The sequence below is a fragment of the Lotus japonicus genome, chromosome 4 (assembly GCF_012489685.1).
Source record: "Lotus japonicus ecotype B-129 chromosome 4, LjGifu_v1.2".
NCBI lineage: Eukaryota > Viridiplantae > Streptophyta > Magnoliopsida > Fabales > Fabaceae > Lotus > Lotus japonicus.
Genome location: NC_080044.1, coordinates 6360126 through 6384184, shown reverse-complemented (window position 1 = coordinate 6384184; position 24059 = coordinate 6360126). Strand labels below are relative to the sequence as shown.

General features: G+C 38.5%; 5 protein-coding genes across 6 annotated transcripts; 2 read left to right on the top strand and 3 right to left on the bottom strand.

Annotated features, from left to right (window-relative positions):
• Positions 1–1835: 1835 nt before the first annotated feature.
• LOC130710078 (uncharacterized) lies at positions 1836–3265 on the bottom strand. Of its 2 annotated transcripts, XM_057559233.1 has the most exons (4): positions 2663–3265; positions 2486–2587; positions 2340–2405; positions 1839–2249 (listed from the first exon to the last, which is right to left on the bottom strand). In XM_057559233.1, exons 1-4 carry the CDS (start codon positions 3023–3025, stop codon positions 2190–2192), a joined length of 591 nt encoding a protein of 196 aa, XP_057415216.1. In that variant the 5' UTR covers positions 3026–3265; the 3' UTR covers positions 1839–2189. The 2 variants fall into 2 exon arrangements, with proteins under 2 accessions (XP_057415215.1, XP_057415216.1); XM_057559232.1 differs by having other exon boundaries at positions 1836–2249; positions 2486–3265.
• Positions 3266–3550: 285 nt separating this feature from the next.
• On the bottom strand, positions 3551–4063 carry LOC130710079 (uncharacterized). The gene is made up of 2 exons (XM_057559234.1): positions 3904–4063; positions 3551–3792 (listed from the first exon to the last, which is right to left on the bottom strand). The coding sequence occupies exons 1-2, from the start codon at positions 4051–4053 to the stop codon at positions 3604–3606; spliced, it is 339 nt and encodes a 112-aa protein (XP_057415217.1). The 5' UTR covers positions 4054–4063; the 3' UTR covers positions 3551–3603.
• Positions 4064–4358: 295 nt separating this feature from the next.
• Positions 4359–7048, bottom strand: LOC130712187 (protein MAINTENANCE OF MERISTEMS-like). The gene is made up of 3 exons (XM_057562025.1): positions 6751–7048; positions 5154–6183; positions 4359–5071 (listed from the first exon to the last, which is right to left on the bottom strand). Exons 2-3 carry the CDS (start codon positions 6178–6180, stop codon positions 4359–4361), a joined length of 1740 nt encoding a protein of 579 aa, XP_057418008.1. The 5' UTR covers positions 6181–6183; positions 6751–7048.
• Positions 7049–9114: 2066 nt separating this feature from the next.
• Positions 9115–9666, top strand: LOC130714384 (fumarate hydratase 1, mitochondrial-like). The gene is made up of 3 exons (XM_057564286.1): positions 9115–9231; positions 9360–9426; positions 9553–9666. Exons 1-3 carry the CDS (start codon positions 9161–9163, stop codon positions 9664–9666), a joined length of 252 nt encoding a protein of 83 aa, XP_057420269.1. The 5' UTR covers positions 9115–9160.
• An 8015-nt stretch (positions 9667–17681) lies between these two features.
• Positions 17682–18814, top strand: LOC130712186 (probable 2' cyclic ADP-D-ribose synthase BdTIR). The gene is made up of 2 exons (XM_057562024.1): positions 17682–18133; positions 18281–18814. The coding sequence occupies exons 1-2, from the start codon at positions 17682–17684 to the stop codon at positions 18375–18377; spliced, it is 549 nt and encodes a 182-aa protein (XP_057418007.1). The 3' UTR covers positions 18378–18814.
• Positions 18815–24059: the final 5245 nt, after the last annotated feature.

The following is a 24059-nucleotide window of genomic DNA, read 5'->3' as shown; positions in this document are numbered from 1 at the left end:
AAAAATGAAAACAGGAAACGTACAAACCAAACAGGCCCTTACTCTTCCCACTTGTACGTTATTTACCTTGTGGAGTTTGGAATCTTGTTAATTGTTATTCACCATAAACGTCGGAACCAGTTGATTCAATTTTAATGTTTATATTTATGTCCTCTTGAGAAAAAAGAAATCATGGATGATGATTTCACATACAACAATTTTTTCAATCTGGATTACAAACAACTTGATTTTCAATTCTATGGACCCATGCGTCAAATATTTTCAACAATTAAGTTGAGATCGTGGGAGTTGGTAAGGACAATGTGTTCTGTGTACACAATCCTCGGCACCTTTCGTCTGTTGCGAATTGAGTCCTAGCTACTATATATGTGTGTGTAAATAGCAATGTTATTTTGCATGGTTATTAAAAGGTGTGTCTTGTAATCTTGTTTTAAAAAGTCTTTTCTACTCCCTCCGTTCCAGAAAGTTTGTAGTACGGTATGATTTTAATATCCCATATAGTTTGTTGTTTTAGGATACCAATGCATTTTTTCCCATTTTTTCCACTTATACCTTCATTTAATACATATTATATCACTTATCACCTTTCATATTAATCAACCACAACTGCTATCTTTTAATTACATTATTCTCTATCTAAGTATAATTTAATAGATGCACATCATACTAGTAAAATTAAATAAGGGCAATCTAGTCAAATTATACTATCAATAATTGATTTCTTACTCTTTGTGTCACAATCTTAAACTACAAACTTTCTGGAACGGAGGAAGTATTTTATAACTTTTTATCAAAATAGTTCTTATTTTTAAATTTTTAAAATATAGAAAATATGTTTATTTTTAATTTCAGTTTTTATTTTTATCGCCACACTGTTATTGTCACTGTTACCACCACCAACCTCCACTACTGTCATCGCCACTACTGCCACTGTTGCCATTTCTACCACCACCATTGTTGCCACTATCACAACCACCACCACTCTAACCTCCACTACCACAACCGCCATTATTATCGTTGTTGTTGCCACCACCACCACTGCCACTATCGTCGCCACCACCACTACTCCTATTTATTTATGATGTAATTTTCTTCTTTATGCTTTCCGTTGTGTATTACTTTGTCAAGAATTCACATGTAGGTCCCATGTATATGGGTTTAACATCCTTTGTGCTAACTTCTTATCACTACAAGAAAAATAACAGTTAGCAGCGGACATTCTGCGGCGGTTCTTCAAAAACCGCCGCAAAAAGTAATATTGAGGCGGTTAAGCCAAGCGCCGCAGTTTAAATACAATTAGAGGCGGTCTATATTTAATTGGGGCGGTTTTTAAGATTTTAGCAGCGGTTCATTTAGCGGCGGTTGGGGAAGGCGCCGCAAATTGATTAAAATTTGTTAAAATTAGAAGGGGTCACGTGAACCCTAACTCATTTGCTTCGTTCGGGTTTCAATTGCTTCGTTCGAGTTTCATTCACGTTTTCCTCTGAAACCCATCTTCTATTTCGCGAACCCTAATCTCATTCTCACTCAGCCAGCCATGGATTGAAACCTCCTTCTCATCTCGCGATTTGCCTTTTCTTCTCCACGAGATTTGGATCGAAGAACGAAGGTGCGTCTTCCCCCGCTCAGTCATGGACAACAAACATTGATCTCGTTCAGGTTCCGTTCACTATTTTTGGTTTTGATTTACATTGTTTCGATTCATGAGTCAACCTTGTACATCTTTGGTTTTCCCCGATTCAACTTTGGTTCAATGAGATTTAATCTCTGTATCGGTGTGTGAAAATTAGTGCCAATTGCATATGTTCTTATGTGTGTTAAAGAGGGAATTAGATTTCCCACCCCTGGGTTTAGAATTGCCACCCTAGTCTTTTTAAAAAAATGCCGGGAATACCCTCCGGGACTTAAACCTCCATACCAGTCCAGAGGTTGATGTTCTGGACTAGTCCGAGAGTTAAACCTTCGGATTCTTTAATTACAGTTAAAATAACATGACTTTAGTCCAATTGCAGCAAATATAACATGACTTTAAAATTGAAAAGTTACATAATCCAATTTAAACAAAATTACAATACAATAATCCAAGTTAAGCATTAGAAAAGTAAAGCAAAATAACAATACGAAATCTAAGTTCAGCATTTCAAAAGTTACACAAATAGTCCTTAATATAGATTAGTAAAGAACTAATATTAATCTTCTGTTATGTTTGTGAAGCTTCCAGGTGGAGGTGCACTGTCCTTTGAAAATACCTGTATAATGAAAACAGATTCAAATGCTTTGTTGTAGATGTGGAAAAGATTCAAATGCTTTATTTTAGATGTGGAAGAAGATTATCATACCTTGACTACATTGGACAAGGTTATATTCAGATAACAATTAGACTTTCTAGGAGAGAACACAGCGACCTGAAAGCAAAGTGAAGAAACGATGTGATGTCCAAGTTGTCCAAAGAAGCTTAAAATGTTAAAGTTGCCTATAGATTAACCTTTTGGAGAAGCAGAACACATCCAACAGTTATGTCTTTCGCAAATACGCTTTCAGTGAAGACCTTGTGATGGATACTAGCGCCAACAGTGCCCGTAGGGTCCTGAATCTCAATCTCAGATGTCATGAGAGAAACATGAATCATTTCACTGAAATATAAGGAGGAATAAGGAAATACCTTGAGTGTAACTGTTGCATCTCCAAACCCATTGGGATTGCAGGATTTGATAACACCGATGACGTGATCTACTCTTTCATGATGGTGAGTGATTGCGCCCAGAGGAGTGGCAGATCCGTTTAATTGCAGGGCTGAAAGCCAAGCATTGGATTGGAAATCGGGATCGGTGTCGTGGCCGTCTTGGAGGACTTGCCTAACGAATTGTTGGGTTGAAATGTTTGGTTTGTCGTCGGTGGATCTGCGGTGAATCATGGCGGCCTGGACGGCGCCAGCTGGGCCGGGAATGAGAGGACGAGAGCTGGAGGCAAGGTTGTCTTGGCGTTTGCAAGGGCGGATGAAGGTTGATGGTGGATCTTGTTCCATTTCTTCTGGTTATTTCCTGCAACAAGGGAAGAAGGGAAGTAATGTAATGGTGTAGGATGCCTTTGGTGCATAGGGGACTAATATAGGAAGTAAAGGGATTTATGGTGTAGGAGGAATGAGTAATGGGGTTGGTGGTGAAGATTAATGGTGGTCAGAGTTGGTTGTGTAGGCAGTGATGGTGGTTGAGATTGTAATTGATGGTGGTCAGAGTTGGTTGTGTAGGCATTCTGCTGCTTGATAAGGGTGATCCAGGACTATAAGTTTCGGATCACTCCAGGACTTTAAGTTTCGGATCAATCCAGGACTATAAGTTCCGGACTGATTCATAATTAAATTTACCACCCCCCTTTTTAAGACGTCCGAGAGTTGAAAACCCGGATTAATATGAAACTTCAAGATTCGTACCTCTAAAACCAGATACTGTCACAGACAGAAACGTGAAAATGCAGTGACAATAATATGGGACAAACAGACCTCGTTACAATACTGGAGCATTGTCTTAATACATGTAGGAAAATATTCTTGCTAATAATATGGTTACAGACATGGTTACAACATTACAAACATGAATCATATTATCAATCTTCTGTTATGTCTGTTAAATCAAAGTTGGTAATAACACAAGGACCAATCCAAACAGTGTGTTCAGCCATAAATCTATCCAAACGCTCTTTATACGGTTTACACCATTCGGACTCGGGTTCTTCAACGTTGTATTCCCATTGGGGAGCAATTGGCGGCATAGGATGTCCAGACACCAACTTCAGCTACATTTAAGAGTATAGTAGTAAAATTAGATATATTTCAATATAAATTGTTTAACGTGACAAGAGAGTGTATTTATAAAAAAGAAGATATGTATTTAATTGAGGATATACCTGTACAAAGTGATTGGTCACATGACCAATAGCTATGACAGGATGTTCTAACGGTGGGGCGCCTCCTCTCATCGGAAGGTAAGTGTAACTAGATTTTAACGAGATGGAGATGAAAACCACCCGAAACCGGTTAGCAATAAGGTACCCCATCTCCGGTAGATGCATCCATTTGGCTTTAGTGGCTCTACCATCAGGAGGGAGAGTGAGACGATTGTGCATGGCTTGTACCACATCATAACCCCACATGCGTGTATAGTGTTTCTCATAGAGTGTGAGTTCTACAATCAGCTCTTCCCTAACCCGAGGCCAACCGTCCTGACCGTTCTGAAGGTCCAGCAATGCAGCGACGGCTCTGTATCCACAATTACCATCCCCGACAACATCTATCACTTCATGTATATATGGCCATAAAAAAGATGGCAACTCCGGTAAGTAGATTTTGGAGCCGGTGGCCGTCATAGCCGTCTAGCGTACCAATCCATGTAACCGCCCACAGCCTGTCCCTCCTCTATAGCAGGGTCGCCCTCAGGGAATGAGTACTGCACATAACCTGCGAATGCCGCATCAACAGCCTCAGCTGCGGGAGATCTATCCATCTCACTAGGGTGGCGCGGGATCGTCTGTATATACCCAAACTGTCGCATGACCCGCTCCGGAAGATGAGGTCGCACAGCAGGGGGATAGGGACACCGAATGTAGCCTGAGAACAAAGCCCTCTCATCCCGCTGTCGCCATTCCCTGTGGGCCTCATATGGAGTCCAAGTGACGTCGTCGGTCGTCAACTCATCAAGTAGTACTCGCCTCTCGTCAAGCCTAGCATGCCCCGACCGTGACTCTGTCCACCTACGAGCTCTGGGCTGGTCCTCTGTGTAAGCCGGGTTCGCATACCGGCGAACGAGCCTGTCTGGAAAGTGCTCAAAGACCCAGGCCATCAACAGGGAAGTGTAACCGCCCATCTGTTTGACCCCGCTGCGAGAAGACTGTCCAAGCTGGTCGTACAACGTGGCAAGGGCCATGGCGCCCCACGCGAACTCCGACACCCGCTCAAGATCCTGTAGCATGCCTATCCAACGGGCGGAGAATGAGTGCCCCCCACTCTTGTCGGCGAACAATGTCGCGCCAACAAGATGCATCAGGTACATCCTGGCTGCATGCTCGTACCGCCCCTCTACATTACAATGTAATACCAATTATGATTAAGTAAATATAAATAATAGTTGGAAAAAGTTCAGATAATGAATGAAACAAACCTGCAACAGCTTTCGGGTAAAGGTCTCGCAAGAAGCTGAACCTCATAGTCGGACCCCTAAGCTTATCAAACTCAGCCATGTACAAATCTGCATCCCCCCCTAACAGCAAAGCGCAGGTCTCTGCCACATCATATCTCGAGGCCACTCCTGGAGTGTAGAATCTCCCACCAACCGGGATGTGAAGAAGAGCGGAGACGTCGTCAAGGGTGACAGTCATCTCCCCAAATGGCATGTGGAAACTACTAGTCTCCTCGTGCCACCTCTCCACAAGGGCCGATATAAGCCCTGGATCCGTCTCTACATAGCTGCACCTGACCAGTGGATACAGTCCGTTCCTCTCCACAATCAAGCGGACCTCCCTGTAATTGTCCCCCTCACACGTCATCAGCCCGAGCTTCGTACCAGCAGTGGCAAGCCTCAAATCACCTCGCTCAGAATAACGAGGGTCAGTGGTGCCTAGTAGGGTATGCCACGTCCACGGCGCTATGTGATCCGGGTAATGCTGCAGAAGTGACAACTCAACCGGCCCACCAGGAAACGGTGGATCTCTCTGGAGCGGCGGCATATTCGGATCCTCTACCTCTACATCCTCACCCTCAATCTCAGACTCAGACCCCGACTCCGACCCCGACTCCGACTCCGACTCCTCAACTGCATCAATATCAAGTGAAGAGGTGGAAGGCTCAACAGTATCGTGGGCGGTAACCTCAGGCGTCGACTGAGGAGAAACCTCAGTAGCAGTAACCTCAGGCGTCGAGAGAGCAGGAACCTCAGTAGCAGGAACCTGAGTAGCAGGAACCTCAGTAGCAGGGGCAGGAACCTCAGTATCAGGAACCTGAGTAGCAGGAACCTCAGTAGCAGGGGCAGGAACCTCAGTGGTCGCCTTCGGAGCCCCCTTCCTAGCCCGCTTCCGAGAAGTCGACACATCTGTATCATGATCACCTCGCCTATGAGAAGCGTGGAGATAGGCACGACGATCGGCCAACTCTTCAGACGATACCCTCTTAGTTTGCTTTGTCCTCGCCATAATCTATCAGAAAAAATAAGGAAAACAGATTAATAGCTATGTAATGAGTAACTAACTAGTTGAAGCAATCCACAAGTATACACAGTAAACTAATGTTATGAAATTTCAATACAATTCAAATAATGTTATGAAATTCAAATGTGAAATCTCAAGTTGGTTATGTCCTTAACCACTACCCTAAGATAGCCAAAAGCATGGAAATTATCTTCACCCCATTCATCTTATCATGAAAAACAATAACAGAAGCAATAGGAGAGACAGTACTGAATCTCTCAAGTCCGAATCTTGAAGTCCTGGACCAGTCCGAATCTTGAAGTCCTGAACCAGTCCGAATCTTCAAGATTCGGAGTACGAATATCCCCAAATTCGCACCTCAGAACCCCATATACCCCAGAAATCACAATAGGAATGAAATTTCACCAAATCAACTCATAAAAAGGGATTCGAAACCTAACCTAATCTGAAATACCTAAATTTGAAACCCTAAATTTGAAATCACAACACTAACTCGTCAAAATACACATGATTCAAAATACACATGATTCTTGGTCGTGGATTCCAACAAATTACCTCAGTGTGGTCGGTTTTGAATCACAGATGATTCTTGGTTGCTTTTGGTCGTGATGTGTGGGTCGATTTGGGTGCCTCTGGGTCGCTTCTCCTGAACCAGTCCGAGAGTTGATGTTCTGTCCCGTTACAAATGTGAATCTGAATTGATAGTTTTGTTCTATTATTAACTGAGTCCGACATTTGAAAATTCGGAGGAGTCCGAATGTTATACATTCGGACTAAAACACGGAGGGGCAATATTGGTTTTTCCCCACTTTTAAATGGGGTGGCAATTCTAAACCCAGGGGTGGGAAATCTAATTCCCTGTTAAAGAGAATGATGATTTTATTTTTGGTCGATTGGGGCCAAAATCATGTATCGATCAACAGTTTATGGTGCTGTGAGTTAAAAAATCACTTGTACATCTAGCTTCTTAGGTTATGTAGTCACTATGTGATCATCTAGCTTCTTAGTTTTTTATCGATTGTGTTTTTGTTATACAGCTTTCATATCTAGAATTTTTCCAAAGGCACAATCTAGTTTTTATTTGTGTGTGTGTGTGTTTATAGTGAATTACCATGTTAATTTGCAACAAGGCATGGCTTTCTTCTCCATGAAATGGTGTTGGCTGAATGAAAGGAACACAGTTAGGAAATGCTTATGTAAATGGCATAGCATACATTCTAATTGTTGTGTAAATGCTTATGTTCATTTAAACCAAATGTCTAAGATTTTGAATTTTAAGAAATTTGTGTTGTTTTCTTTTGGCAGCTTGATCTTCGTGTAAATCATATGCGGGGAAGTACCAGTTCCTATGGGTAAGGTTGACATACTGGTGTTACCTCATGAGATTGAAACAGTTATCTGCTGATTTGCTGCACTTTTGTTTGTTGTTTCAGCTTGTCTGTGTCTAATATCATTGTATTCTAGCTTGGACTTGAACAACTTTGAGAGTGATCCTGAAGAGTTTGCTAGAATCTTCTGCAAAGACATGGGTATTGAGGATCCTGAGGTTGGGGTAAGTATATCTAACTATCGCTAATAATAAATTACAATGTGTTGTAATTCCACAAACTAATAACAGTACCTGTTATTTTGGACATGTTGGAGTAGTGTTAAAAGTTAATACTTCATGCTCCCTGAGAAACACCAAGAAAGAATGAGAAGTGAAAATTTAACTTTGTGGCAACTTAATTTTAGTTTCCATTATCTTTCTTGTTGGGAACATCATAGGATTTTGGTAGATGGCAAAATTCAGCTGGCATAATGTTAACTTTTTTCTCATTTAGATTGCTATTCAAAGTGTGGTTTCTGCAAGAGGAAGAAGATTAAGCAAGAAGGGTCGTCGAGGGGGTGACAATCAGGTTTTCAATATAGTTTTTCCTTGTTTAGTTGATCTGATACTGATAAATACATTTTTATAATAATTTCAAGTGAGTACATGTATGTCCCTAATCCTCTATTTCATTGTTGTCTCGTTTATGATCTATTAACAGTAAATGAGGTGCTGTGGCAGTGGACTTGGTCAAGTTATTTGGTCAGAAATCTATGTAGCTTTGATACTTTCCTGGTAGATCTATTTTTAAGCTTGATCTTATATGATAACCAGTTTCATTGTTACTTGCTTTAATTTATTGTTTTACATGATTGGTAGCATGTTTTGGCTTGATGTTGGATAATTGCTTTTAAAAGTCAGAGGCAGAAGATTGGAATAGCTTTGAGAGTAGTAAGCTTCTCCGATTGCTGCTACCAGTGAGAGGTGTTCAGTATTCCTCATTGTTCAATGATATATGTGGATTCTGGATTGAGCTAAATCATCATCTTTCAATGCAGTGGAAACTGAAAAGGAAAGCGATTGAAGTAATGTTTACTATGATTTATCTTAACTGGGATATAACATAACTAGCACTAGGGCTTATAGTTTCATATCTTTATCTCAATAGTTTCATTGTTACTTGCTTTAATTTATTGTTTTACATGATTGGTAGCATGTTTTGGCTTGATGTTGGATAATTGCTTTTAAAAGTCAGAGGCAGAAGATTGGAATAGCTTTGAGAGTAGTAAGCTTCTCCGATTGCTGCTACCAGTGAGAGGTGTTCAGTATTCCTCATTGTTCAATGATATATGTGGATTCTGGATTGAGCTAAATCATCATCTTTCAATGCAGTGGAAACTGAAAAGGAAAGCGATGAGCAATGCTATATGGTACGAAGAAAGAGGGACGACAGATGCACGAGAGGCATTTTGTGGCGGTTTTGAACCGCCACAAAACTACAACTGTCAAAAAAAAATAAAAGCTACGGTTTCTGGCGGTTTTAAACCGCCAGAAAGTGCTTCGTGTGTGGTGCACGACGCCCAAGGTCGTGCCCCACAGCATTTTCCATATCCTATTGTGCTTTGAAACTTTGTATATCTGAATGAATATTTCCAAATGTTAACAGGAGCAGTGTTGTTATGTGAAAATATGCTGCAGGAGAACTCAAGCCTCCATCAACTGGCATGGTATATTTTTAATTACAAAATACTATGTTAATAACTTATATTTCAGTGATTTTGCAGTGACTTAAATTTTCTCTTTTTTAATAGACAAATATTATTTCATGGCTTTTCTTAATGATGTTCTTTTATAGTGGTCCCCGTTGTGGTCTTGGTGAACTCATTCTACCTGAAAACGAACCTGGAATCAGTATTATGCCTGTAAGACCCTCATGCTAAGTGAATATATATTTGTTATAACCAGTTTCATTGTTACTTGCTTTAATTTATTATTTTACTTGTCTCGCATCTGAGATTTAACTCAGCCACAACCTTACTCTGTTTCAGGGGATGGTTAATCCTACTCAGTGTGATGCTTTGACAATGGTCTGTAGTCATTTTGAGCTCAATGTGTTCAAGCCAATGATGGCCAGTAGTCTTCCGCAAGTAAGTCTTGTGTGATTTACAGTATTTCACACAAATAATAAAGGTAGTTGTTATAAGTCAACAGTTAGATCTACAAAAGTTTTTCTTTTTCAAAAATTGTCTACAGTGTAACTTGCTAGAGTGTTATTCTCTCACAACATTGCAAACCAGTCTCTCCCGTTATACAGATAGATAGGTAGATATATTTTGACTTATTGACATGTATCCATATGGGGTTTTAATTTCAGATCTAAATATAGCTTGGATTGTACATCCTTAATCATTTGGTTATCTTTAATTTGTCGTTTAGATTGTGCCTATAACATATAAAAATTAGTGATAAGCCAATCCCCCATTCTAGCTTATACTCACCTCTTTTCTCTTGTTGTTTCTATTCCTAAAAATAGATTGTTCGGAAGAGGCTTCCTATGTTGAAGTTTTTGGGAATGATCACCCAGGGAATGATCACCTAAAAATGAATTATGTCATTCATAAATTGGGCAGCTTGAGAAATGCTTTAAGCCTCTTCCAGTGTTCTTAGCCTCAGCTTCAATTTATCCTGAGAAAAACACCATATAACATTAGTCATTGCTAAAAAATAGATTTCTATGTTTACATAGAAAACAAATAAGTTACCTTCAATTCTAATTCTGCCTTTGCTCTTTTTCTGATATAGATTGCTTTTCTTTCAATCTTTGCATCTCGGCCTGCATATGCATGAACATACTTGATTCTCCGTGTAAAACAATTGGTTACTCATATATTTTTGTTTTGCCTCTCTTGCACAAATTGAAGAACACACTTGCCTATTGCTAAAGTGGCTATTGATTGATTTCTTTGCTACTGTTTATAAAAAATTGAAAAACTATTTTCCGCAATTCAATGTAATTAAATAGAAAATATTTTAAAAATCACTGTATAACTTTGCGGCGGTTAGGAACCGCCGCAAAATAGAGGCGGAATGAATTACATACTATGCGGCGCTTTTAACCGCCGCTATATTCTGTGGCGGTTATTCCAATGCTTGGATATAAGCGCCTCATTATACATTTTGCAGCGGTTAAAACCGCCGCAAAATGCTTACAGAACCGCCGCAAAATACCTTTTTTTTGTAGTGTATCCAGTTTTTCATGTATTAAAAAAAAAACTATTTTCATCTCTCTATTTTCACTAGATTTCATTTTCATCATTATTATCTTAAATAAATACATATATTTTATTTTAATCATACTTACAAAAATATTTAAAAATAATAATTTTTAAATATCAGCTAAACATGTTCTTAGCTATATTTTCCCCTTTTCTTGTGAAAATAAGAAATGGGTACCTCTTAAAAAAATTAAAATTCGAAATAGAGAATGTGAAAGTCTAGATCAAATTCCCTTCAGGCTTGGGAATGGTAGGACATCTTTATGGTAAGAAGATTGGAGTGGGTCATGACCCCTAGCTAAACAAGTTCCATTCGTGAAAATCTTTGAAACCAATGTGTCGTTGCGTGATGTTGTTATTCATGGGGTTTGGAATTTCTCCGGCCTCTACACAGAGTTACATGTTCTTATACAACCACTATTATTAAACTCGGACAAGACCGGTTGATTTGACCGGTTCAATAGTGACTCGGACATGTGACCGATCCGGTCCGTACGTTGGATCGAGCATGTTATCAAACTGGTCAACACTCGAAATTAACCGGTTAAAACTTGATGGTTCAACCGAGCCGGTTTTCTATTATGTGAAAATTTTGAAAATGTGTTTTGTAAAAAGTTTGCAGTAGGGTTCGAACCCCTCACATCTACTAAAAGATAAACATAAAAGATATGTGGCAACCACTGGACCAATTAAGACACATGTTTTGTACTATATATATATATATATACACACACACATATTCGAGTTAATCGGTTGAACCAAATAATTAACACCGAGTCGAGTTTAATAACACTGTATACGACAGAAGCTTATGGAAATAGCATTGGCTATAAATGACAGGTTGTGTGATCATTGGATTTGGAAACATTGCAGGCAAGGGATTTATTCTGCAGCTGCTGCATATTCCTGGTTGCTTACGTCTGCAAACCAGGCTTCGTCTTCTAATTCAAATGCGCGACGTTGGATTTGGAGGGTTCAAGCACCAGAGAAAGTCAGAATCTTAATTTGGATGATCATGCATGACATGATCCAAGTCAATTTAGTTCGCTTCAGGTGTGGTCTTGTGTCTTCCCCTTTTTATTCTCGTTGCATGGATCACTTTAAGATAGCTTGCATTGCCTGAAGAATTGTATGTTTGCGCGTGAAATCTGGAACGGTTTCAATGCGTTTGCGTGGCACAACTTCTTACTAACAGATGTGTGGGATCAGATTAAGGCTCGGGCTCGTGGTCCCCAAACACATGTTTTCGGGGTAGCTCTATGTGGTATTTGGAGATGGAGAAATGATGATGTGTCGGGTGATAAAAGTTGGACAACTATGAGTATCGTGAACGATTCGCACAGAGAAGAATGACTACTTGTTGTCCCAAGCTAGTAGGCGGCTGCGAGGGAATGGTTTGGAGCATGCTAGGTGGACAACTTCGTTAGTTGGGAGCTTCAAGCTTACTATCGATGGTTCCTATGACGTACAACAAATGAGGATATGAATGGGAGGGATTGTTAGAAACAATTCTGAAAACTTTATGATTGGCTTTTATGCTGGCAATAGTGGAGGGGGTCCTCTTAAGGCTGAGCTTAGTGCCTTAGTTCGTGATCGAACTCAATTTCTTATGGGATGCAAAGGTTAGACGTGCAACCTGTGAGGTAGGTTGCCTTGAGATTTTGGAAACTTTGGCTGGGAGCATAGGTACCAGTTTCATTAGTTAGCTTCAGATTTTCTAGCCCTCTAGACTCTCCTAGACCGTGATTGGAGCATTACCATTGACCTATGTCACATATCTAGGGATGTTAATGAGGGTTTAGAGGTCAGGTTGCAATGTCATCTCATCCGTCTTGAGGCTCTGCCTCCTGAGTTTATTTCCATTTTGGCTAGGGATTTGTTAGTCTTATAGTTTTTTCGTTGTTCTTTTTACTTTTTCAATGTAAAAAAAATAAAATTACAAGACCGGGAATGAGGAAAAGTATCCATTAGATCGATTTAGCATTTTTTAAAGTAAGATCTATTTATCATCTATATATTAGGAATGGGGATTTAGCGTTTGCTCTAGAAATTAAATTAGACTAAACTTGATACATATGCATATACCTTTGTACTGATCTACCCCAATCATTAATTTCTGCTAGTTGAAACACGTACAATTCAGGATTCACATACTTCTTTCTTCAAGTATACATTATTAATGTTTCCTTTTGCCATAAACCTTTTATACTTTTTTCGTTTTCGGTTCTTTGATTGCACACTTTGGAAGATTCACTGGGATCAGGGTTGTTACGCGGTACATAATAGTATAAAGTTTACAAATAATGTGTGTAAGATAAAAGCACTGAAGATATCGATAATTTTCTTAAGTCTGAATTCTCCTATCAAATTTTGACTTATTAATAGAATATAATGAAAGTGTTTATTAATTAGTAATATCTTCATTAAATTACAGTATCTGCTAGTTAGAACACATTACATTACACATGCTAACCCAGTCACGCTCATGATGCATGAGTTAACTGTCACTCTCAATAAATTAGAGAAAGCATTAGCTACACCTTTATTTTAACAGTTGGAATTCTTTTCATCATAAAGAATGTTTAGTTTATTAAACCAATGAACTCTCATAATTAATTCTCTTTCTCATAAAAGCTACCGTTATGATTCATTCACACTTATATAATTTTTCACTTCATTTTCACTTATATATATATATATATATATATATATATATATGTCTCTTTAATTTCTTATTTCTCTTTTCTTTCCACGAGATTTCATCTAAATGAAATATGAATGAAAATTTTTCGTTACCAGAATCCACTTCTGAGTTCTCCAACTTGTATGGTGGGTTCATACATCAAGTGTCCAACTTTTCTTATAAAAAATGAAAGACTTTTAAATACTCTTTTGGTCCCTGAAATTATAAAGAGAGTCAAACATGTTCCTTGTAAAATTTTCGCATCAAATTGAGTCCCTAAGTTTTCTTTTAATCTAATTGGGTCCAAAGTGTGTCTGAGTTTGATGTGGCTTGTTTTTAAACACGGTCTGCATTTCCACGTGGTTTTTTTAATATAATTAATGTCACTTGTTTTTTTAATTCCAACTCATATATATCTTTAAAAAAAACCTAATCTAATCTAAAAAAACCTATCCTAATCTGAAAATAATCTAAGAAGATAGGGAAGAAGAAAGAGAGAAGGAAGGAGAGAAGGAAGAAGAGAAGGAAGAAGAGAAGAGGTGAGAAGAAGGCTTTCAAAACCCAGAAATTCCAACACCCAAAACATACTGTTGTTGCTCCTCATTCTTCCCCATTTCCAAAGCATCTGGTTTCAAGTCATCACCACCAGGGTTCGAACTCGCTGGAGAAGACGGCAATGGCGGCGCCAGCGGTGGTTGCCGGAGTTGACGACGACTGATGATCAAATTGATTTAGAAGTTTTGAAGCTGGCTTCAAGGGGAGTCTATTCGTGATGTTGGTTTCACCATTGGCTCAGCCATCTAGCCGGAAAAATGAGAGAAGTTGTCGATGTCGTCGTGGTTCAATCTCTGCTCCTTCGTCCATGGGCTGGTGGATGAAGCTTGCCAGAACAGGGGAGGCTATGTGGTGGTGTGGCCGGTGGTGGCTCTGTTTCGTTCTTCTCTGCTCCTTTGTCCATGTGACTAAAAACCGCTTCCACTGCATCATTAAGCTCTACAACGTTCGTGAGCGTCGAGAGTGGTGGTTGTCATGTTGAGAGAGGAAGAAGTAGCATGGTGGTATGGTGGTGTGGGTACTGCACCAAAAAGGGAAGATCGAGAAGGAGGTTGTGTGGGATGAATAGATATGAGAAATTAGGTTTTTAATTTTGGCTAAATTTTAATTTGTTAAAATCATTTACATATTTGCATTAAAAATAAAAAAGAAATCCATGTAGAAATAATGTTGATTGAGTAAAATTTGTGCCACTTCATGCTGAAACACACTTCGAACCCAATTAGATTATCAAAAAAAAATTAGAGACTCAATTTGATGCGAAAGTTTTTCACGGACTAGGTTTGATTTCCTTTACAATTTCAGGAATCAAAATGATTTTTAAGCCAATTCAAATAAGGCACAAAAGCCATAAGAAATCTCTAGAAAACTCACAACCATCAAGCAAAATTTATATTCCACATATACATGTCTACCATAGATACCAGTTACACAAATATTGATCATACTGTGGCGGACCTGCAGCACAACGCTGAAAAAAAAATTACACTCACCCATCCCCCTTATATAATTTTTTTAACCCCCTGAAAATTTTAAATTGTACTAGTAGTCTAAATTTTGCACCTATTTACACCAAAAACCCAAACTCACTTACCCCACTCTCTCATACACGTGTTTGTGTCTCATTGTCTTTATTGCAAGAAGTGTGTCTTGTTTAAAGCTGTTTTTACTTATATTTTTACCAATGTGTTCGTTTGAAAAATTTGAATCCCCTGACTCCGGGTTTTGGATCCGCCATAGATAACACAAATAAGCATTCCATAAGTTATTAAGCAAACAAGGGTGGGGCGTGGTAGTGGAGGATGGGGCGTGGTAGTGGATGGTGTAGGTTGCGACAACTGTGGGGTTGTAGAGGAAAGTGGTGGTTAGCTTGCTCTTGGTGCTCACGACCTTGATGCATCCAAGGGAGGCTGATGGATGCTGGGGAGGAAAATATTGCGGTGGTGAGTGGTGCATCATCATTGCAAAAGGGTAGCGCCACAAAATTTGGTTGGGGCAGAGGCAGTGCTACGGTAGTGAAGCTGCTCGTTTACAGTAGTTGCAGAGGTTGAGTGGTGTTCCGACAGACTGAGGGGCGGAGGTTGAGTTGCATGGCATCACGGGGGAACTAGTGGTGGAATGGGGCGGCAGAGGTGAGGGTTAGAGAGAATGTGAGCTAGTGGGGGAGAGGTTTATGAGTGTGAGGGGAATAGGTGTGGTGAGGGCATTGGTGTGGGGCCCAACTAAAGGGTTTCATACCTGTGTGAGGGAAGGGCTTGAGAGGAGAAAAGCATAGAAGGCTTATAAGGACGATAAGACGAAGAAACAATTACAGATTAGCTCCCGTTTGGCATTCGTGGATACCATTTTATGGACATGTGAGATACAAACCCTGTTCTACTTAGCGTCACTCGGAACCAATGCAAATTGGTCGCTGAAATTAGTGTCGGCCTTGAACCTCCACTTATTGACGCTGGGTGAACACTAAGTTTGTCGATTATTTCAGCGTTGGTCATAATTGACGCTAATAGCATGTTAGCCAATGCTAATAATCATTATACATATGGTTTTAAAAATTATATAGAAGGTGCCGCTAGATATAAGTTCTAGTTTTGTTCTCCACGCTCTAATATGGGTATCCTAATTAAGTTATTCTGTCCGAAACTAAAATTGACGTTTGCTAACTTGCTATCTCATTCTGATTTGTGTTTAATCTCATAGTTTTTTTTTTTTATAGGCATGTTTAATCTCATAGCTAACTCCAATTCCCAAATACTTGACCAGAATGTTCAACTGCCATCGCAATATTCCTTTAATTTCTAAGTTTGGAATTGTCAATTTCTGATCGTTGAGACCTCTTCCAAATCTATGACAATTCATAACAAACAAAAACGGAAACTAGTTTTCTCATGGAATTTTATATTAAATATTCTTCAATATTTCAGAATATAACAAAGAAAATGGGACATAAAAATGTGAGCAAAATCTGGAATAAAAGAATAATTTAGGAAAATAGTTGATATATACATCTCATGAATTTTTGAGAAAGTAAATCAATGGATAAACGTAATATATGATGTGATGTAGCAGGAAAATATACTAAAAAACAGAAAGGAGTACTATCAATACGATATAGTTTGGAATGTTTAGAAAATTATAATTGAATAATTTTTGTTTACATTCACACACATTTTTCCTTCAATTTTATTTTCACTCGGCTTTTTTTTCTACTTTTTTATTCTTTTCCTACCACATGCATTCTGTCATCAAATCTCTTAATTTCAAGTATATTATTACATGAATTTGAGATGTGAATAATTTGTTTTTGAATGAGAAATCTACATTATTACAAATTTACAATTACTTTTGATTTTTGCATGCAAGGAATTAGCGAAAAGCCATATGTTTAGAACATAGATTACGGAGGAGCAAGAGGAAGCAACGCTCTAAATTTCCCAAAAAAGTGAAGGCAAAATTATCATTAGGAACTAATGAGGACCATGTCAGAGGATAGATTTATGTTACAGTTCCTCCATTATCAAATAAAATTCTGCCAAATGTACACTACAGACGTGTTTGAAGGACAAGCACAGTTCCAATCTGATCGAAACATCCAATTTTATAAGTAGTCAAAAATTTCAAACACTTTTACTCTTTTTCTTTTTCATTCAAATGCCTAGTATTTTCTCTAGTCTAAACATCAAACATGGACTACCCCCATTGAAATTCAAACCCCACCCAAATGTTTAAAAATTGGTTTTAATTAATCCTTCAACAAAACCCCCTATATATACACGTACCAACCTTTGTCCCTAGCCCCTTAAAAAAACACATAAAGAGACAAATTGAGAGAGATCCAAAGTTAGGAATTAAAAAACACAACAACAAACTTTTCTTTGCAAATTAAGGTACCAGTTTTAATTCATTCACTCTTGCCATTTACATGGTTTTTTTTTAACATTCAATTGACATACACATTAGCGACAGTTTGGACTGCTGCAAATATTTGGGGCAGGTAAAAATTGCTGCTAATGTAAATGTTAATTGAATATTGACATAAAGTGTCTATCACACATAAATCATATTTCTAACTTCTACTCTTCCATTTCTATATTTCTCTAAAGTCGAGGTGGAACTCGGTGAAAATATTTTTTTCCTTGAGATACCAAAACAAACCCAAGCTACCATGCAGCGATTGCCAGCCACCTTGTACCGCAAAATTGCACGTTCGGCGTCATGCGACGTGTTCATAAACCACCGTTGCATCGACACGAAGAGGAACGTGGCGGGGTTACTCTACGATCGCTTGACAAAGTTGGGAGCGAGCTCGTTCTTGGACAGCATGAACATGAAACCAGGGGACAAGTTGTTTGATCACATTGATAGGGGGATTCTCAGGTGCAAGGTTGGTGTAGCAGTGTTTTCTCCACGTTATTGTGAGTCTTATTTCTGTCTCCATGAGTTGGCTCTTCTCATGGAGTCCAAGAAGAGGGTTATTCCCATCTTCTATGATATTAAGCCTTCGCAACTCATGGTCAAGGACAATGGAACTTGCAATGCTAAAGAGCTTCAAAGGTTCCGTTCTGCACTTGAGGAAGCTAAATACACTGTTGGATTAACCTTTGATCCTGTCAAAGGGTACGTATACTTATTGGATACACATTTCTCTCTCTTTTTCCCATAGTTACAAGAGTATATATAACTTATCATCAGATTTTCTCTACTTTATTTATTTGATTCAATATGGTCTGTATTAAATTTTATTTTGATTTTGATGGATTACAGGGACTGGTCAAAGCTGTTAAAGGATGCTTCAGAGGCAGTGATCATGAACTTGCTAGAGGTAGAGGAAGAGCATAAGCGCAAGCAGAAGAAATATTGATCACAGTTTTTTATTAGTTGAGTCGGTCACATTAATAAATTTGTTTATTTTAAAAAAAAATATCAGATCCACCACTAGGAGAGAATTTTAACTTTCCTTGAGCCTAGTGGGAAATTATGAGAGTAATTGTTAAGAAAGAGTCAGATCTATAGATCATCTCATGTCACATTATTCATCTAACATCACTCATCACTACCTGCAGAAATCGTTTATTTCTTTGGTTCGGTTTTTTTATTTTTTATTTTTTTATGCAGTCTTGAAAAAATTCAATACTCGCAGTTTAGTTAGTTCAGGTTTCAGCTCAATTTAGTTTTTTTCAAGTGCAATTCCCATGAAGTTGTATCATCTTACCCCCAATCCCTTAATTTGGGACTATGGGGTAGTTTTTAACAATTGTTCAGTCTTCAATTCAATAAAATTGCAGTTTGTTTGTACTCCAGAACGTTGTTTTTTTTAAGCAAAAGAGATTTATTGATTTTGAAAGGATCATGAGAACAAGTGAACAACTCTCTCATAAGGGAAAAAAGACCTCTAAGGGGCGAGGCACACTGACAGAAATTGAAGAAAACCAAACAGCTTAATTACTGCATAAAAAGAGAAATGCGGAACTACATCACAATATTTAAATGAACCAGTAGCATAATAACCCCCTAAAATATGTCAATTTAATTTACTCATTATGCTGGTGGATGTTGCAGTTAATATACATATTATGCAAAATTATTTGATTGTGTGACAATTATTGCGAATTACCTACGAGAATTGCACATTTACAACTATTTGACAGATAAATTTGAAGCATTGGCATTTAGTCCTCCAAACTCTATTTGTTACTCTTTTGTATGCTTTGATATCACAGGGTATTGGTCTTGCTATTGGTGCATAAGTGCATTGCTGATGAATTTGGATAAAGAAAGTTTGTGGCAGTAGGGGAAACTTGGAAATCTGAGAAGATTTAACATTTAAAATCTAATTCTTATCTTATAGATAGAAAATATTGAAGGTGTGAGGGTGTTTGTTCGAATGAAATTACAGAAGTGTTACTGTGACACTTGTTGGAAATTTTCAAGTGTGAGTAAGTCCTACATTGGAAGCTAAAGATAAGTTTGAGTGGTTTATAAGTGTGAGAACCCATACACTCATTGTCTTAAGGTTTTGGGTGAAGAGATGTGGTGTCTGGTCAACTTATGGTTTGCTCTTTGGCCCAATGTGGAGTTTTATCCTCCGAGTTTTAACCATCTCCTTTATTTGGGTCCTTTCTTTGGCCCAACACTGGTATAAGAGTTGATGGTTGTTTGGACCTCTAAGACTTAGAGCACAAGCCCAGAATGACGGTCTCTGAGGTTCTGGATGAGTACAAGCCCAACTTTCGTTTGAGATTAACTCACACTTGAGGGGGAGATTCTTGAGAATTTTCAAGTGGGAGTAAGTCTCACATTGGAAGCTAAGGATAAGTTTGAGTGGTTTATAAGTGTGATAACTCATACACTCATTGCCTTAAGGTTTTGGGTGAAAAGATGTGGTGTCTGGTCCACGTATGATTTGCTCTTTGGCCCAATGTGGAGTTTTATCCCCCGAGTTTTAACCACAGCTCCTTTGTTTGGGCCCTTTCTTTGGTCCAACAACATTGTATATAATAGTTAAATAGTACAAAGTTTTTGCCTTTTTGTGATTTGTCTATGTATTATTGTGGATACATTATACAAGCTATATATAGCTTCCTTCTTCAATTGGAAAATTGTGAGCTTAAGGTTCTATTTGGTTTTGGATAATTTTTTTCAATCATGGCTGCCTTTTGGATCAGCAGGTTAACTGGCGCAGGTCAAACCTATTTTGCCACTCTTACTGAACAAATGCGAATCATTAAATGCAGGTGATATACAACTACATATGAATTATTATTTTGGATTATTCAAAGACCTCCGCTAGGGTTTCTCACATACAGTGCCATCCTCTCCCCTTGGGGAGCCTCTTCTCCTCCTCTAGGGAGTTTTTATTTCCTGCTTGGTAGGTCTCTCCCACAATAGGTGGGTTTTCTTCCACAATAGGTGGATTTTCTTCCACAGTATGTGGATTTATTACCCAAATAAGAGGGTTTTTTGTGTGTGGGTTTCATCCCCTTCATATGGCCACCATGTTCCTCCGCCCTAGCCGCCTCTTCCTTCATCATGGCCACCTCCACTACCACTGGAAGCTTTGCTGCAGATGTTGATTCGACAGACCACCGCCCCACCGCCACAAATCCGCGAAAACCACCGCTGCCAGGCCTCCGTTACCACCCAGATCTGAGGCTTTCCTCTCATGTATCCTTTCTGGCATAGATCTGGGTTAAAGGTGAGAGCTTTTGCCTGTTCTGACTAGTTTTTGAAGTGGGGTTTGGGGTGATTGTGGAGTTCTACGAGTGCTCCCTGTCGTCCTTTGCCCCTTTGCACCACTGTTCACGACGGCCGGCGCCAGCCCCTCCATGTCTGCGCTCATGTCCACTTCCTCCTCCTTTGGTCCAGTTGATTTATCACTGTCTTAGGCTGCTTCAACCTTTTCCGCCTGGTTCCTGCTCCTGCAAAAGCTTCCTACTTCTCCTTACTTTCAGAGGTGGTGGTTTGTCCCCGTTGATGCTGCTGAAGCCATGTTTGTGCTTCCTTGATAGCCGCACAATTGCAACTCCGGCAGAGTCGAAGATTTGTTAAAACGGGAGCGCTATTTAAAATTGAAGACTTAAGCTTATCCGCTCAGAAGTCAACCGGTCTCTCTTTGCTATTTTGGAGGTTTAGGAGCTTTTGTATTTGACCCTTGGGGTTTTTACTTCATGTTTTTAGCTGATGTTCAACTTTGTTGTTTGAGTGTGCATGCTTGGTCCTGGAATTGCTTATGTATTGCATTGCGATATCGCTCGTTGATATTTATTCTCGCATGTTGTAAGTGTCGTTAGGCAACCCCTTGGGTTTTGAATGGATTATAATCCTTTGACAAAAAAAAATGCAGGTGATATTGTTTGCCTCAAGTAGGCAACATGGGCTAATTGGTAATATGGTTTGGGCCATGTACACCTCAATCAATATGTCCATAGCCTCCATGAAAGTTTTATATGAACTACCTTGACATCCTAGCTAGGCCCAATGTTGTTTCCAATGCTTCACATGTATGCTGCAAAACTGATAAATAAATCTTAAATCTCATTCAACACTCTTGAATCTATAACTAGCTAAGATTAAATTAAACTACTATTCTATCCGTTCCGCCTTATTAACTGTTCACTTTGAAGAATTTCTTTTGTTCCTATATAATTGTCCACTTATAGTTTTAAGAGAGCATTAATTGATGTTTTTCCAAGAAATGCCCTTACATAAACAATAAATGAAAAGATAAAATACATTCTAAATGGTGATATAGGAAAACAAATAATACTTTTATGAAAATCAACACAATTAATTGCTTTCCTTAATTTGTGTGAATCTTTTCTTCCTGGACAGATAAATATGAACGGAGGAAGTACATCTTAGAACTTTCTAGCTTAGATTTTGGATTATAATCAAAATCAGAATATTTTACCTAATGAATGATGAATTATTTTGTCTTCTTGTGTCTTACCATTTGCATCATGAAGCATGGGATACGTTGTACGGATCACGTCATATTGTTTAGAAGGAATTTTGGAAGATCAGCATATGATAAAGGTAAAGGGATGTCATGTAGAAGCAAAAACATCTTAATTGCTTCGCATGCTTAGAAATCATTCTATAACATATATGCTTAGAAAAGCATTCTATAATTAATTTTATAAAGAAATTTGGATAAGTAATTTTTCGGTGATAAAATTGATTTTAAGAAAGAATAAGTTAATCCTTAAGAAGCAAAGCAATTGTCAATGTGTAACAAAAAAAAAGCAACTGTCAATTGTCTTTTTATGCGTTATTTTCTTGATTCTGCATACTATGCATTTCTCTTTAAAGTTATGGTGTGGACATTGACGCTTTAGTAGAAGAAAAAGAGGAAAGAAAGTGAACCCAGGAAAAGGGAAGTAAAATTTGCTTTTAAGTAAATGGTTAAGGTTTTCAGCAAATGCAGTACACGTTTGGCATGTGTTTATGTCATAATACTTCGAGAATATATGAAACGAGCTATGGCTAGAAGACAATGTCACATTTCAAAAAAGAAAAGAGAAAATATAAAAAAAAAGCAATGTAAAAAGTTACATCCACTGGGGTTAACCTGATGCAGATATCATTCAACTTGTCACTATCAAGTACCACATAGAAAGCCAAATTAAAATGGGAAAGTAAAAGATGAAGGGATGATATTTTGCCAAATTGATCGGATATGTATTACTTTTGTTAGCAAGAGTCGTTTTTCTGAAGTAATTGCTACCTAATCAGTTAAACTTATAATACATGAAAAAAAACAAAAAACATGAAGCTTTTTTCTTGAAAGCTCAAGAATACTGAAATATTAAATTAAAGTTACATATTGGGAAAACTTAAAAATTTCCTTCAACTTTAACTTTAAACTAAATACAGGTGTACTTGAGTGTACTTCATATCTAAACGTGTACGCCTAATTAACATTAAAGTTCTGTATTTTAGCATATTTTTGACAATATTATACGAAAAAGAACTTCTGATCATTCCCTTTATTTTTTTTAAAAGAAAAATATGTTAAAATATTTAGTGATTGAGAAAAAATCATCTCAACATGCATATAATAACCGAACCAACATGAAATTGTATAATACCCATCCATTAGAGTTAAAACCCCACAGAACCTCAAACACAAGCCTCCCTAAGCATAAAAATATGCTTTAAATGTCAAACAAACAACTCCTAACATCACCACCACTAGAAGAGGTCTCCATTTGAGATCGGAGAAACAACGATAGGTTCAATTGAAGAGGAATCCTATCAAGCTGCCCGAAATATGTCAAAATAGAGACCAAGCCTAGTCGTTTGAATCAAAAGACCTAACAACAAAAACCAACAAAACACAACCGAGCTGAGACAAAGAAACCTAAGAAATAAAAAAAAATGTTAATAAAACTAGCTAAGACAAAAGCTAGATAGGCAAACAACAATTGTCAACTGGTGGCACCACCAACAAAGCCTCCAAACCATCTCCAAACCCGTATCAACAACCCTCAAAGAGAAACATTGGTCAAAAACATATGGAAAGCCAAAAGTTGAGGACGAACAACAAATGTAGCCTCAACAATCTCCACCGTGAAACTAGATGAAACGACAAGTTTGACCAATCAGGATCTTATCAGCCGCATTGCACCCGACGATCTACCTTTCAACAAGGTATGGGCCATCCTCATCTCCACGAAACACCACTTCCATCACCGACGCCTCTAGAAAAAACAACCCAAAGTAGATATCCAAACCCAAAGGCCAGACAACACATAACATATTCAAACCCAATCACCAGAAGACCATCACGCTAGAGGACGATGCAAAGAAAAACCTAAACCGTCATCCCTCAACCCCAAATGTCCAAAACCTCACACCCTACGACAAAGATACCCACTATGGTGGCGCGCCACCATGATCAAAAGCCCAAAATTTGAGACGGAGGAGCGAAACGATGATCAAGAAGAAACGAAACGTGAGCAGAGAAGAGGTCAGGGAGAGGCACACATGATACGGTCGTGTGTAGGGGAACAAGGAAGGAACAACATTGCGTGAAGGCTGG